Here is a 12,699-nt window from a genome sequence, read left to right as displayed (position 1 = left end):
TTCATTTGTTTCTTTGCAGTGTGTGTTTTTGTGTGGACATCTTAGTTTGTGGCTCTAGGTGTTACATTGCACCTGTGTAAAATCACCTGTACGTAATTTAATTTCCTGGTGCTCCCACGATTTGTTGTGATACCGAATCAGAAAACTCAGAAACCTCAAAAAGAAGGCAGTGTTTTAGCTTCTTGGGCATTGCTGTGACCAAATGCCTGAGGGACCAGCCTGAAGAAGGAAAATTTTATTTTAGCTTCTGAATTCATCTGTGTGGTATAATGTCCTAGTGACCTGGTGCCAGAGAGATAGCAAGCAACCTCCACTAGCCATGAAACCCTGTTGGGTTATACCTAGCCTGGCTTTGCACATTTTATATAGCCCCTAAGGCTTTGTGAATGCGCGCGCGCGCGTGTGTGTATGTGTGTGTGTGTGTGTGTGTGTGTTACAAATACTTTCTGTTGTTCTATGTGAATCTTGACCGAGAGTTTTTTATGGAACCACAGCCTATGCAAAACTTGGTTCAAAGGAAACCTGAAAAACAGCAGCACTTCATGAATCAGGTATCTGCACCTGGCATTGTGTTGTGAGAAGCTTCTATCAGTTTGTTTTGAGATATAAAAATCTACTAGCTAAAATGTAAATATAAAAAAATACAGAGGCTAAGAGGCAAAGTAGAGGTGCTTCAGTTCACTAAGACTGAGCCCCTACAGCCACAGTAGTAGAGGCAGAGGCAGGCGGATCTCTGTGAGTTCGAGGCCAGCCTGATCTACAAGAGCTAGTTCCAGGACAGGCTCCAAAGCCACAGAGAAACCCTGTCTCGAAAAAAAGGAAAACAAAACAAAAAAAACAAAAAAACCAAGGATGCTCATGAGCTTTGTGTTCTCCTGGGGTTCGAGTGGCAATTTGAGAAGTTTCTCTATTGCATTTTTAAACTTAATCTACAGAGGAATAAGTGCATGCCACGGTGCTAGAGGCCAGAGGAGAAGTTGCAGGAGTGGGATTGTAGAATTTAGTTCTTTCCTTTCATCACGTAGGTTCCAGGGCTCAAACTCAAGCCGTTAGGCTTGGCAGCATCCATAAACTCCCCAGTGGTTACTTTAATCTAAACTCCCTCATCCTAAGTGGATATGAGAAATGTTATCCAAACACACAAAAGATACCACATTTACTTCCAAAGCCCATGACCTATAAAGGGGTATAAATGAGTGTATGGATGTTCAACACATAAGGCAGAGTCTTCAGTGACTTCATAAATATTAATTCATGCAGTCTGTAACTGTTGCAAAGCATCTACTTTAGGTGCCAACTACAAGTGGTGACCAATAACAACCCTTGTCTCAGAAGTATCCCAATGTATTAAGAAAGGAAGGATTGAGCCAGCGGTGCGTGCCTTTAATCCCAGCACTCAGGAGGCAGAGGCAGGCAGATCTCTGTGAGTTTGAGGCCAGCCTGGTCTACAAGAGCTAGTTCCAGGACAGGCTCCAAAGCTACAGAGAAACCCTGTCTCGAAAAATAAAACAAAACAAAAAACAAAGAAAAAGGAGGAACTGAAAATATTTCTTAGAAATAAAAATATGCCCATTAAGTGGGGTCATAAAAGACAAAAACACCAGAAATTATAAAGTGTATACTCTGGGAAGGCTTCCCCGAGCAAGTACAGAATGCCTTAGAGAGCAGGGAGACAGGACAGATTGGATTCCTTTGGGCAACTTTCCTAGGGACATGATTTGGGTAGAGGTGTTGTTTGGGGATTTTGTTTTATGTTTGTGTGTGTGTGTTGGGGAGTGAAGATCAGAAGGGGAACTGCCAAAGTTAATTCTCTGCTTCTGCTATGCGGGTTCTGGGATGGAACTCAGATTGTCAGGCTCGGGGCTCTACTTTATGACTTTTGCTTGTTTCTTTTAAAAATTAAAACTAGGGGGCTGGAGAGATGGCTCAGAGGTTAAGAGCATTGGCTGCTCTTCCAGAGGTCCTGAGTTCAATTCCCAGCAACCACATGGAGGCTCACAACCATCTGTACTGAGATTGGCGCCCTCCTCTGGCGTGTGGGCATACATCAAGGCAGAATGTGTATACATAATAAATAAATAAATCTTTAAAAAAAATAAAAAAATAAAAATTAAAACTATTATTTTATTTTTGTTATATTCATCTATTTTGTGGAACTAGTTGCAGACATGTCACTCCTGAGGAAGTCTGTTTTCTCTGTTCACCATGTGTGTTCTGAGGTCTAACTCAGGTCTTCTGGCTTGAGGCAAGGGTCCTTACTAACTGAGCCATTCCGGAGCCTTTAAATCTTTACGTGTGTGTGTGTGTGTGTGTGTGTGTGTGTGTGTGTGTGTCCGCACGCGTGCACGCGCGTGCGTGCATGAGTGAGTGTGTGGGCGTGCGTGTGTGCATACGCATAAACTGGCAGGAGGACCCATCTCTTGAAGCAAATGTGGAGGTCAAGGAATGACTTCATGGACCCAGTGTTCCCCTTTACACGGGTGTGGGGTCTTGAACTAAGGTCCCCAGACTTGTACAGCAATTGCTCTTAGCAGCTGAGCAACCTCACCGGCCCCTTGTTTGTTTATTCTAAGAGAAGATCTTGCTCTGTAACCCAGGTTAGCCTCGAACTTGCAACCCTCCTGTCTCAATTTCCCAAATCCCGGGAGTCAGGCATATTTCACCATGCCCGGCTTCGAAGGGCTATTTGAATAAGCCTAAATAAGGTGAATTGTTATGCAGCGGCAGTAGGGGAGCCGCACACGGCAGAAGAGACACCAGTACCAACTCTAATGTGGGAAAGCATAGGATGGTCCAGGGTTGCTGACGGGACTCAAAGGCAGTGGCTCAAGGGGGTGATGGGGAAGGATGTGCGGAGCAGCTTCGGAGAGCTCGGAAGTTCAGACTTTATTTCTAAGCTGGTGGTTTCTTCAAGTAGTAGGTGGTCTGCGGAAATAATACAGCCTGGGAAATGTGGGTGAGAGGAAGCTTGGCCATGGCAGGAAGTTACCAGCAGAGGGTACTATAGGAGAAGGTGGATCTGAGACTTTCCTGAGTTTAGTTTGTGGTTCATTTTTGTTTCTTAATTAAACTTATTTTCAACTGGTTTGTTGAAAAATAAAAGTTGTGCCAGTTAGAGGAGTACCGCGTGATGTTTCAGTCTGTGCCTACAGCACGCATGTTTAAATCGGGTTAGCCTGTGTCTCTTCAAGTAGCTCTCATTGCTCTTGGTTTTCAGGGTCTTGTTCCTTCTGTTTGTTTGTTTGTTTAAGAGTCTTATATAGTCCAGGCTAGCCTCAAATGCGGGTGTTGCTCAGGTTAACCTTGAAACTGATCTTCTTGCCTCTGATTCTCAAGGGCTAAGATTCAGGCTTTTACCATTTCTCTATTGTGGAAACTTTAAATTCTTTTTTTTCTTTCTTTCTTCTTTTGTTTTTGTTTTTTGAGACAGGGTTTCTCTGTGTATCTCTGACTGTCCTGAAATTCACTGTGTTGACCAGGCTGGCCTCAAACTCATGTAGATTCATCTGACTTTGCCTCCCAAAGGCTGGGACTAAAGGCATGTGCCACCGTGCCTGGCAACATTTTTCCTTCTAAAACTGCTGGGTGGCTCATGGTGGGATGGGGACAGCAGGCAGCAGGACAGGATGGCACAAAGTGACCTGCTTCAGAGAGACAAGATCTAATACCACACCTGGGACGACTGCCTGAAAAATGAAATTCAGGATAGAAAAACAGAGACCAAGGTTGACTTTGATTTTAAGATCAACTAAGATGGTAGGAGAGAAAGGGACATGGACGTTCTGATGTGTTGGTTGGGTGGCAGGCTCTGAAGAGTGTCTCTGGATGAGATCATCAGAGATCTCTAGTGTGTAGCTTGGTTTTTGTCAACCTGGTACAAGCTAGGGTCATCTGGGAAGAGGGACCCCTCCTTTGAGAAAATCCATCGATGAGATCAGCCCATAGACGAGCCTGGCGGGGGGGGGCATTTTCTTGTTTAAATGATTGATGTGGAAGGTACAACCCCTCAGCAGCTTGGTCCTGAATTGTATTAGAAAGCAGACTGAGCAAGCTATGGGGAACAAGATAGTAGGCAATGTTCCTCTACGGCTTCTGCTTCAGTTCCTGCTTGCAGCTTCCGCCTTGAGTCCCTGCCCTGACTTCCCTCGGTCCTGGAACTCTGTACACCAGACTGGCCTCAAATTCAGAACCCACCCCCCCTACTTTTGCCTCCCAGGTGCCCCAATACTGCCTGGCTTAAATCTCATTTTTTAATTAATTTATTTCTTTACGAGTTTTAACTTTTTTACCTTACTTATTCTCTCTCTCTCTCTCTCTCTCTCTCTCTCTCTCTCTCTCTCTCTCTCTCTCTCTCTGTGTGTGTGTGTGCGCGTGTGCGTGTGCGTGTGTCAGGGGTGATGCACACGTATGCGATAGAGTGGTGGTCACAGGACAACACGCAAGAGTTGGTTCTTTTATTCCACCATGTGGGTTCCAGGATCAAACTCGGGTTTTTCACCTTGTTGGAAAGTCCCTTTACTGGCTGAGCCATCTCACTGACTCAGTTTATTTATTCAGAAATAAATATTTTAAAAGATTGGTGTCTTTTAATTTGATATGTGTGGATGGATAGTTTGCCTGAATGTCTGTCTGCTCACCACATGCATGCAGTGTCCATAGGGGCCAGAAGGGGGCATTGTATCCTCGGGAAATGGAGTTACAGGTGGTCGTGAGCTGCCACGTGAGAGCTGGGAATTGAGCCTGTGAGCCGGACAAGGGCAGTAAGTGCTGCTAACTGTTGAACTCTCTCTCCAGTCCCATGGGTTTTGGACTTGTTTGATTTTGGAGATGTGTAGCCTAGGTTTGACTAGACATTGTGCAGCCTAGGCTGCCTCTAGATTCCCGACTTAGCTTTTCTGGTGCCGAGGCACGCGCATTCCACCATTTATTTGCATAATTACTTATGTACTCGAGAAAGTTTCACACTGTTGCCCAAACTTCCCTGAGCCCACAGCAGTTTTTCTGTTTCAGCCTCTTGTGTGCTGGGTTTACAGGCATGAGCTCTCAGGCCCGGTCTGTGGCTTTCCTTTGAAGAAGGGTTCCTTCTGGCTTTGGACAGCTCTGAGAAGAGTCACGGCATGGGCTGTGAACAGGGGACAGTCGGGTCCCTCATTAGTACCTCGGACTCCACAGCTCCGTGACAAAGAGCAAGAATAAAGTGCCATTAGTTCCGGAAGCAAAGCAGAAATAGACCGGCTAACTTCTATGCTCTGTGCTTTGGTACTAATACTTCTTACCAGATGTTTCCCAAAGGGACAGTCGGGTGTGAGAGTTCAGCCATTGCAACAGCGTGCCTTCAGGCCACCTCCTTCTGCAGGCTCTAGGTGTCAGCCGCACACAGCCTTTCTCTCTTTTAAGGTCATGAGCGTTTGTGAGAAAACGACCCCTTCTAACCACTTTCTTCCTTGTTAAAGGGGTCAATTTCTTCTTATTTTCAGCAAGAAAACGATGAGAACTGTCTCTCAGATACTGGAAGTAGGACTGTACTAAAGTAAGCACTTGATAAATATTCAAAAAGAGGTGTGTGTATAAAGACAGCGGTACATGTCGGGGGCTAGATTAAGGCTCATGAGTCTCACGGAACAGATTTGGAAGTGCTGAAATTAAAGCAGGTCTCTTAAAAAAATCAGTTATGACATTAATTCAAAAACACAAGGACCCTAAGACCAGAAGATTCCTAGGCCAGCCTGGGCTACATAATGAGACCCTATCTCAAGCCACCACCACCAAAGAGGAGAAAAGCATAAGTCTTGTTTCTTTCCAAGCGAAGGAAACCGAAAGGCTGACAGTTCGCTACAGTGTCCTGAGAAAGTTCGGTGTAAGCCAGTGACAATCTGCTGGCCCACAAGCAGATCCCATGCTTGCTTTTTGACCTCTAATAAGACACTTCTTTGAGCCTTGGCCTAATATTTTAAAACTCTTAAAATACAAGTTTTGGGGAGGGGTTAGTTCCTTCAATCCCAGCACTCAGGAGGCAGAGGTATAGATCACTATGAGTTCAAGGCCAGCCTTATTTACCTAGTGAGTTCTAGGCTAGTCGTAGAGAGACCCTGACTCAAAATTAAACAATAACAAGTTGGCTTTGTCTATCTAAATTTTTAATGGGAAAGGAAAAAAGAGACATTATTCAGAAAAGTTGCAAAGCACTATTTAAATGCAACAAGTAAAGGAAAAAGTACAAAGATAAATGTGGATCAAAGTTATAGCTTAAGTGATCAAAATGTAAGGGATTTCAATTAATTTTTCACAATTTTTTCTTAACATATTACACCAAGACTTTTATTCTTTTCTTGTGTTCAATATTAGTTGCTTGAGATCCTGACATATACAGTTTTTATACCACAAAAATGTCAGCGCAGCAGCCTAGAGACATATAATATAAAGTCCCTTTGAGGAAAAGAGGTTCCTTTCCTAGCTTTCATATTTTCCCATCAATAAATAGCTGCAAGCCACTCATAGATTCCAAGTACTAAAGAAATGGAAATACTAATCTTTAACAAGCCTCCCTTTCTCCTTTGGTGACACACTGTGTACCCCCAAAGTTTCTTTGCACTTATAATTTCTTTCTCTCCCAACTTTCTCAGGCCAGGGAACTGGAGCGTACACACCGTTGTTCATCCTCACTCACTTCAGACGGGAGAGCTCTCAGACCCACCGCGTGCTTGTCTGCAACCGCATCCTAACTAGAACTACCAGACATTACCGAAAGAACTCGTGTCTGGGGAACAGAAAGATTTTATCCTTTGATGTTGAACTCTGAGCAGAAGTCTTAAGACTGGATTGTTTAATAATGAATCCATCAAGTTTTCCCTTCTTGCTTTCGAAGGTTGTCAAGAAAGGCCAGAGACAGTTCACACCACTTCTTTATTTTCGCCTGACTCGGTCCTCAGTCTCTCACTCTCTCCCATGGAGGTCTGTGCTATATATTCCAAACCTTGTCTATTCTTTTTGTTGAAAATGATTTACTCCCCCTCCCGATTTTTTTTATTTTTTATTTTATTTTATTTTATTTTTTTTTTTGCTGAGGCCTTCAATCTGCTATATCTTGAACCAACAGAAAGAGAGGGGTTGAGATCTTAACCTTTGAAACCTCTCGATACTTGCTGAGCTGGGTGGTCAAGGGGCAGATGGGAGAGGAGCTGCTGGGAGGACTTTGCCCCATCCGGGAAAGCTCTTCGAGATAGCTTAGCCAACCCCATCCTAAAGGGTTTTAGTTTTTATCTCCCTAAAATACTCAAGTGTTTTAGAACATTTTCCAAAAAGGGAAGCCAGATTTGTGTAGCTACTGGTCAGACTGGGAAAGTAGGTTCTTTGTCTTATTGAGACAGAATCTCACTGTGTAGCTCTGGCTGGCCTAGAACTCAATATGTAGACTCAGGCTGGCCCTGAGCTCACAGAGATCCACCTGCCTCTGTATCCCAAGTGCTGGGATTAAAGGTGTGTGCCACCATGCCCTTTGGAATTTTATTTTTGAGACTTATTTTAAAAGCAAATAATTGTGTGTGTGTATGTTAAAAAAAAAAAAACTTTAGTTTTTCAGCGTTGTCTGTAATGTTGTTTCATGTTGTTTTTCCAAAGTACTTTACAGTTAGAAATAGACACTGTTCTTGAGGTAAAGCAACAGTTTTGAATTAAATTCTTCAGGGAAGTGGAGGCACAATGTACTGGAAGGATGCTCATCTCTGACTGTCAGTAAACCTGCTCCGTAATCAGCGAGGGGCTTGCAATTCTCCCATCTGAAGGTCAAATAATTTATAGGTGAGTTAAGTATTAGTAGTTATGGGAGCAAATCAGAGTCCTCCTTATCATGCTTCAGATGAACCTTGCATCTTCTTGATGATATTATTTACCTTTCATGATAGTCCCTAAAAGAAACTCTTCAGCCTTAAATCCTTCCATGCTGCCACTATCAAAGCCCCTCCCCACCCCCACCCCTGCCCCAATTGCAGGAAACAGCTTGATGATGCTATTCTTACAGCCTTCTCGACCTTGTCCTCAAATGATCCACACCTCACGGGCCAGTTTATTTCTGAAGGCATCAAAAGCCTGCAAAACCGTGGCATTATAGAGCTCAGAAATGCTGTGCGACCTGATGCAGCCTTGACCAGTGACTTCTCCCTGCGGCCGACCCTTCCCCTCGCTTCCACTAGGAGGAAAAAGATAGAAATGTTTTAAACCATTTTCTCCGTGATCTTTGCGGGGGGGGGGGGACACTAATATTTAAATAGAAGGGGGGAGGAGATGCGGCTGAGGATGGCGAGGAGGTGGGGGCGGAGCCTCGCGGCCGCAAATAATCGCCGGCCGCCGCTGAAAGGGAAGGAAGGACATTCGCAAACGCAGCAGCCACTCTGCCGGCACCCAGGGATGGGGCTGTTTGAGGCTTGAGCGCCGCAGAGCTCTGACCTGAGAAGGGCGAGAAGGGCCAACCACAGCAGGTGGAAATCCGATCCAAGGAGCGAGAAGAAAGTACCTGAGCACGTCTCCTGCTTCACCCCTTCAGCTAGCGAGAACTACTTTTACCCTCCTCGTAAGAGAGACTGAGGGAAGGTGAAGGCGATCTGTTTATTAGAAAGGCTTCAGAGAATCCCGAACAGGGCAAGCCGCCGCCCGCCCGGTACACAGCCGAGCAGAGCCATCCTGGGCTTCTGAAGATAAACCCTTTCCGGAGAATTCCAGCTGGAGTCGCTGGTACAGTTCTATTTTTGTATTTAAATATAAATGCTCTTCACCTCCCCTTTTTTGTTTATTTGTTTGATTGGTTTGGGGTTTTGTTTTTGGGGTTTTTTTGTTTTGTTTTTTTTGTTTTTTTTCGAAACAGGGTTTCTCTGTAGCTTTGGAGCCTGCCCTGGAACTAGCTCTGTAGACCAGGCTGGCCTCAAACTCAGAGATCCTCCCGCCTCTGCCTCCCCAGTGCCCGCCTCTGCTTCTTGAGTGCCGGTCACCTCCCTTTTAAAAACACGGCCCTTTCTGGTAGCAGGAGTGACACGTGTCAGTACAGAGTGGGAATATTTGCTGCTCTCTCTCATTTGCTGTCACTTTTAGAGGTTAGGAGCGCTCTCTGTTTCTGAAACGGGCGTTTTAATTGGGAACTCTTTTTCCACGTATCTATACATTTACACGCACAAGAAGCGTTTAGAAAGAGACAGCTCCTTTTAGCTGGTGGAGATCCGAACCCTACGGAGAAAGATGGAAAAGGGGGCCCGGCACCGAAACAACCCTGCGAAGAACCCCCCGGGTGGGAGCAGCTCAGACACCAGCCCTCAGGCCGAGGCTGACTCGGGAAGCGGCGGTGTGGCCCTGAAGAAAGAGATCGGATTGGTCAGCGCCTGTGGGATCATTGTAGGTGAGTCCAGGTCCTCTAGGACCCCAGCACCACCCCATCCCCTCTCCCGGGGTCCTCCGTGGGACATTAACCCCTCCATGGCTTTGCTTTATCTAAGACCTGTGTTGTCCCCCACCTGCGCTGGCCAAGTCCCTGGTCAAGAGCTGTGGGAGAGTGATGTCTGTCATACATCGCCTCAGCCAAGCCAGGCAGAGCGGTGCTTTCCTCAGAACAGAACAAAAAGAGTTCAGGAACCAGACTGGCCCTACATCCCAAGCATTGCCTGGGAATTTGTTTAAAGTGTAACAAATTCTTTCCGGCTCGTCCCTAGGCAGTTCCGATCCAGGAGATCCTAATTCAGGCTGAGACTAGATTTTTAACTAGCATTTAGCAGCCACCCACAGCGGGCTGTGCACCCGCTTTGGAAGCATATTTAGTATTCTGTTGTCTTACGTTATGAAGCTCTGCGACCGGCGTGTCACGCAAAGAGCAAAAACAGCAATAACACTGCTCTGACTCTGTAGGCTGGTCCCTCTGATGTAACCCTTGTACAGCAGATGCTGCAGGGCTGTTCTTCCTGTCTCATAGATGAGGAAAATATGGAAGGGGAACCGGCTGGTTGGACTATGTTTTGCTCTAAGTGGAGTTTGCCGTTTCTCTGGTTGCCTAGTGGGAGGCACCTGTGCACTAACGCCCACGGAAGACCCTGTGAGGTTCTCGGAAGGGATTGGGAGTAACTAGAGTGTGGGTTAGAGAAGGAACTGATGAGGGAAGCATGTGTTCCGGCGTGAAAGCTCTTCAGAAGAGCCTGGGCCGTTCTGAGAGTGTCGGTCTAGGTCTCTCTTCCCAACAGCTCTTGTGCAAGGCACGGGCTTCCAGAGACAACTCCATGCCTTCACAGACATTCTTGCCTTTGTAAGGAAGCCCAGGAGATGAGCACTGGGTAGTGGCTCGTCACTGTCTTCCTCCTCCAAAGATGGGGCTTTAGGCTGCTGTCTTTGGCAGAGGGCCTCTTCCCAGGGAGAGGTTCTCTCAGCCTCAGAGGTGCCGCTGCTGTCTCTCCTGGAGTTCCTGTGCGCTGTGTACTTGTCTTGAAGGTGTACAGTGTCTTGCTGCCCATGAGTTAGTTTCTCTGGATGGCACATGGCAAAGCGTTCCACGAACCGCTTGGGGACATTTGGCTTCAGAGCAAGAGTGACACTGGAGAGCATCCTTGAAGTCAAATAAAATCACTGCAGTATTTAGATAATCCTCTTCACCTCTCCACCCCGACTTCAGTGACCGTGTTCTCTCCAACCCCTTTTCAAAACGTACTGTTACCTAATTACTCTAAGAATTTGCAGTTATGAAAAACAATGTTGTGAGGGAACAGTTCCATAAACAATTAGTCACGGGTTTTCTTGTTATATTTTATGTTTCTTTTACTTTCCTTTATCTGAATTGCTCTGAAAAAAATATAAATTCAACCTGGTACTCAATCTGTATAGCACATACCAATTTAAGGTCTATAAATAGGCCAGAGGCTGTTACGTCTTTCATCGATTTGACTGATAGGATTAGCATTCCCCCCCCCCCCCCCCGCCCTTGGGAAGTGTCTGATTCATACACAGATGTTCACACACACTCACAACCTTTTTCTTCCAGATTCTGCTTTGCTTACCCATCCCCCAATATATAGAGGTTTTCATAGATGGAGAATATTTTCCTATATAATAAGGTTTGGGGGGGGTGTGTGTTTTAATTTTTTTCTAAATTTTTTTAAATATTTTTTTCTAATGAGCATGTTCAGGTATAATAAGTACCATTTCAGGGTGGATATTACTGCTCTAGCCACAGCCCAATGTGTGACTCTTTAGTGAGAGAGGAAAGAGCTCCTCCTGATGACAAGAAGATTGACAAATGTGGCCCAAATACTCCAGGTGATTTTAGGGAAGTCAGGATGTCTTTCTAGAGTGTTAGAATCATTTTGTCTTCACTCAAGATAAGCTGAGAAAGAGTTTTCTTCTTAAGGATGACATGGGACAAAATCTTTTCTCTGTTCCTCCAAATGAAGAGAAGGTGGTTTTTGTCCTCTTCTGGATGGGTTTCCAAGTGGGCGATAACAATTCAGTTGTTTTCAAGGCCAAGTGCAAACATAAGAGATTGTATTTTCCGTTCCCTGTAATCCGGTGCTCAGTATTACCATGGATGGAAGAAAGATAATTGAAGTGATTTGAAAAAACACAGGAAGGACTGGGGAGATGGCTCCGTGGCTAAGAGCACTTGTTGCTCTTCCAAGAGGACCCAGGTTCAGTTCTCAGCAACCACATGGTGGCTCACACCCATCTGTAACTCCAGGTACAGAACACCTGACACCCCTTTCTGACCCCCATGGGCATCATGAAAGCTGGCAAAACGTATGCACACAAAACAAATAAACCTAAAACAGGTTTATTGTTTGTTTTAGAATACACACTGCTCTTGCAGAGGACTTGGGTTTCATTCCCTGTACCACATTGGGCATCTCACAGCCCCTGCAATCCCGGTTCCACAGGATCCAACATCCTCTTCTAGCACCCAAGGGCACCGGGCATGCATGCAGTACATATGGCTTCATGCCTGCAGCCAACCACATGAAATAGAAATAAATCATTTTAGTTTATTATTTTGTGTGTATAGGTGCTTTGCTTGCATGTATATTTCACACATCTGTGGTGTCTATGGAGGCCGTAAGAGGGGATTGGAGTTACTGATGGTTGTGAGTCACCATGTAGTGCTGAGAACTGAACCCAGGTCCTCTGGAAGAGCAACCAATGCTCTGAAACTCTGAGCCATCATCTCTCCAGTCCCCAAAAAAATCTCTTTAAAAGAGAAGTGAGTATTAACCCCAGCATTCAGGAGGCAGAGGCAGGCGGATCTGTGTGAGTTCGAGGCCAGCCTGGTCTACAGAGTGAGTTCCAGGACAGCCAGGACTGTTACACAGAGAAACCCTGTCTCAAAAAAAAAAAAAAACAAACAGAAAGAAAAGGAAAGAACCAAGTAATTTCCTAAGTGAATCAGATTCTATGTGGGAGAGCAGCATGCGCCTTGGATCTGTTTCACATCCTGCTAGTTTTTAAAAGAATCAGTTAAAATATGTTTCATATAAGCTCATAAAACTTTATCCACAGTCAGCACAGATGACTAGAAGTAACAGTTACGATGGGATGGATGTAAGATGGACCAATAGGGAGCCGTGCTCTAAAGTTGTTTATGGTCAGCTCAGGGTGATGAGATCCTTGTCCTTTAAGAGGGGAGCACTGACAATTAACAGTGGTGTAGTTATGCGGCATCTGGGGTAAAAGCAGGTGAAGGGGGCA

General features: G+C 45.3%; 1 protein-coding gene across 3 annotated transcripts in view; it reads left to right on the top strand.

The window, feature by feature from the left end:
* Positions 1 to 8,089: 8,089 nt before the first annotated feature.
* The window catches only part of Slc7a8 (solute carrier family 7 member 8), a 58,223-nt gene continuing 53,613 nt past the window's right edge, over positions 8,090 to 12,699 (top strand). Inside the window, exons 1-2 of one of the 3 annotated variants that reach the window (XM_075949078.1) lie at positions 8,336 to 8,727; positions 9,166 to 9,382. In XM_075949078.1, coding sequence (XP_075805193.1) covers positions 9,226 to 9,382 — 157 coding nt within the window. In that variant the 5' untranslated portion in view covers positions 8,336 to 8,727; positions 9,166 to 9,225. Of the gene's footprint in view, positions 9,383 to 12,699 lie in introns of all 3 variants that reach the window. The other 2 variants (XM_075949079.1, XM_075949077.1) reach the window with 2 other exon arrangements.

Source organism: Microtus pennsylvanicus, chromosome 15 (genome assembly GCF_037038515.1).
Source record: "Microtus pennsylvanicus isolate mMicPen1 chromosome 15, mMicPen1.hap1, whole genome shotgun sequence".
Classification (NCBI taxonomy): Eukaryota; Metazoa; Chordata; class Mammalia; order Rodentia; family Cricetidae; genus Microtus; species Microtus pennsylvanicus.
Note: the sequence above shows the minus strand (reverse complement) of the source record. Positions and strands in the feature narration are given on the sequence as shown.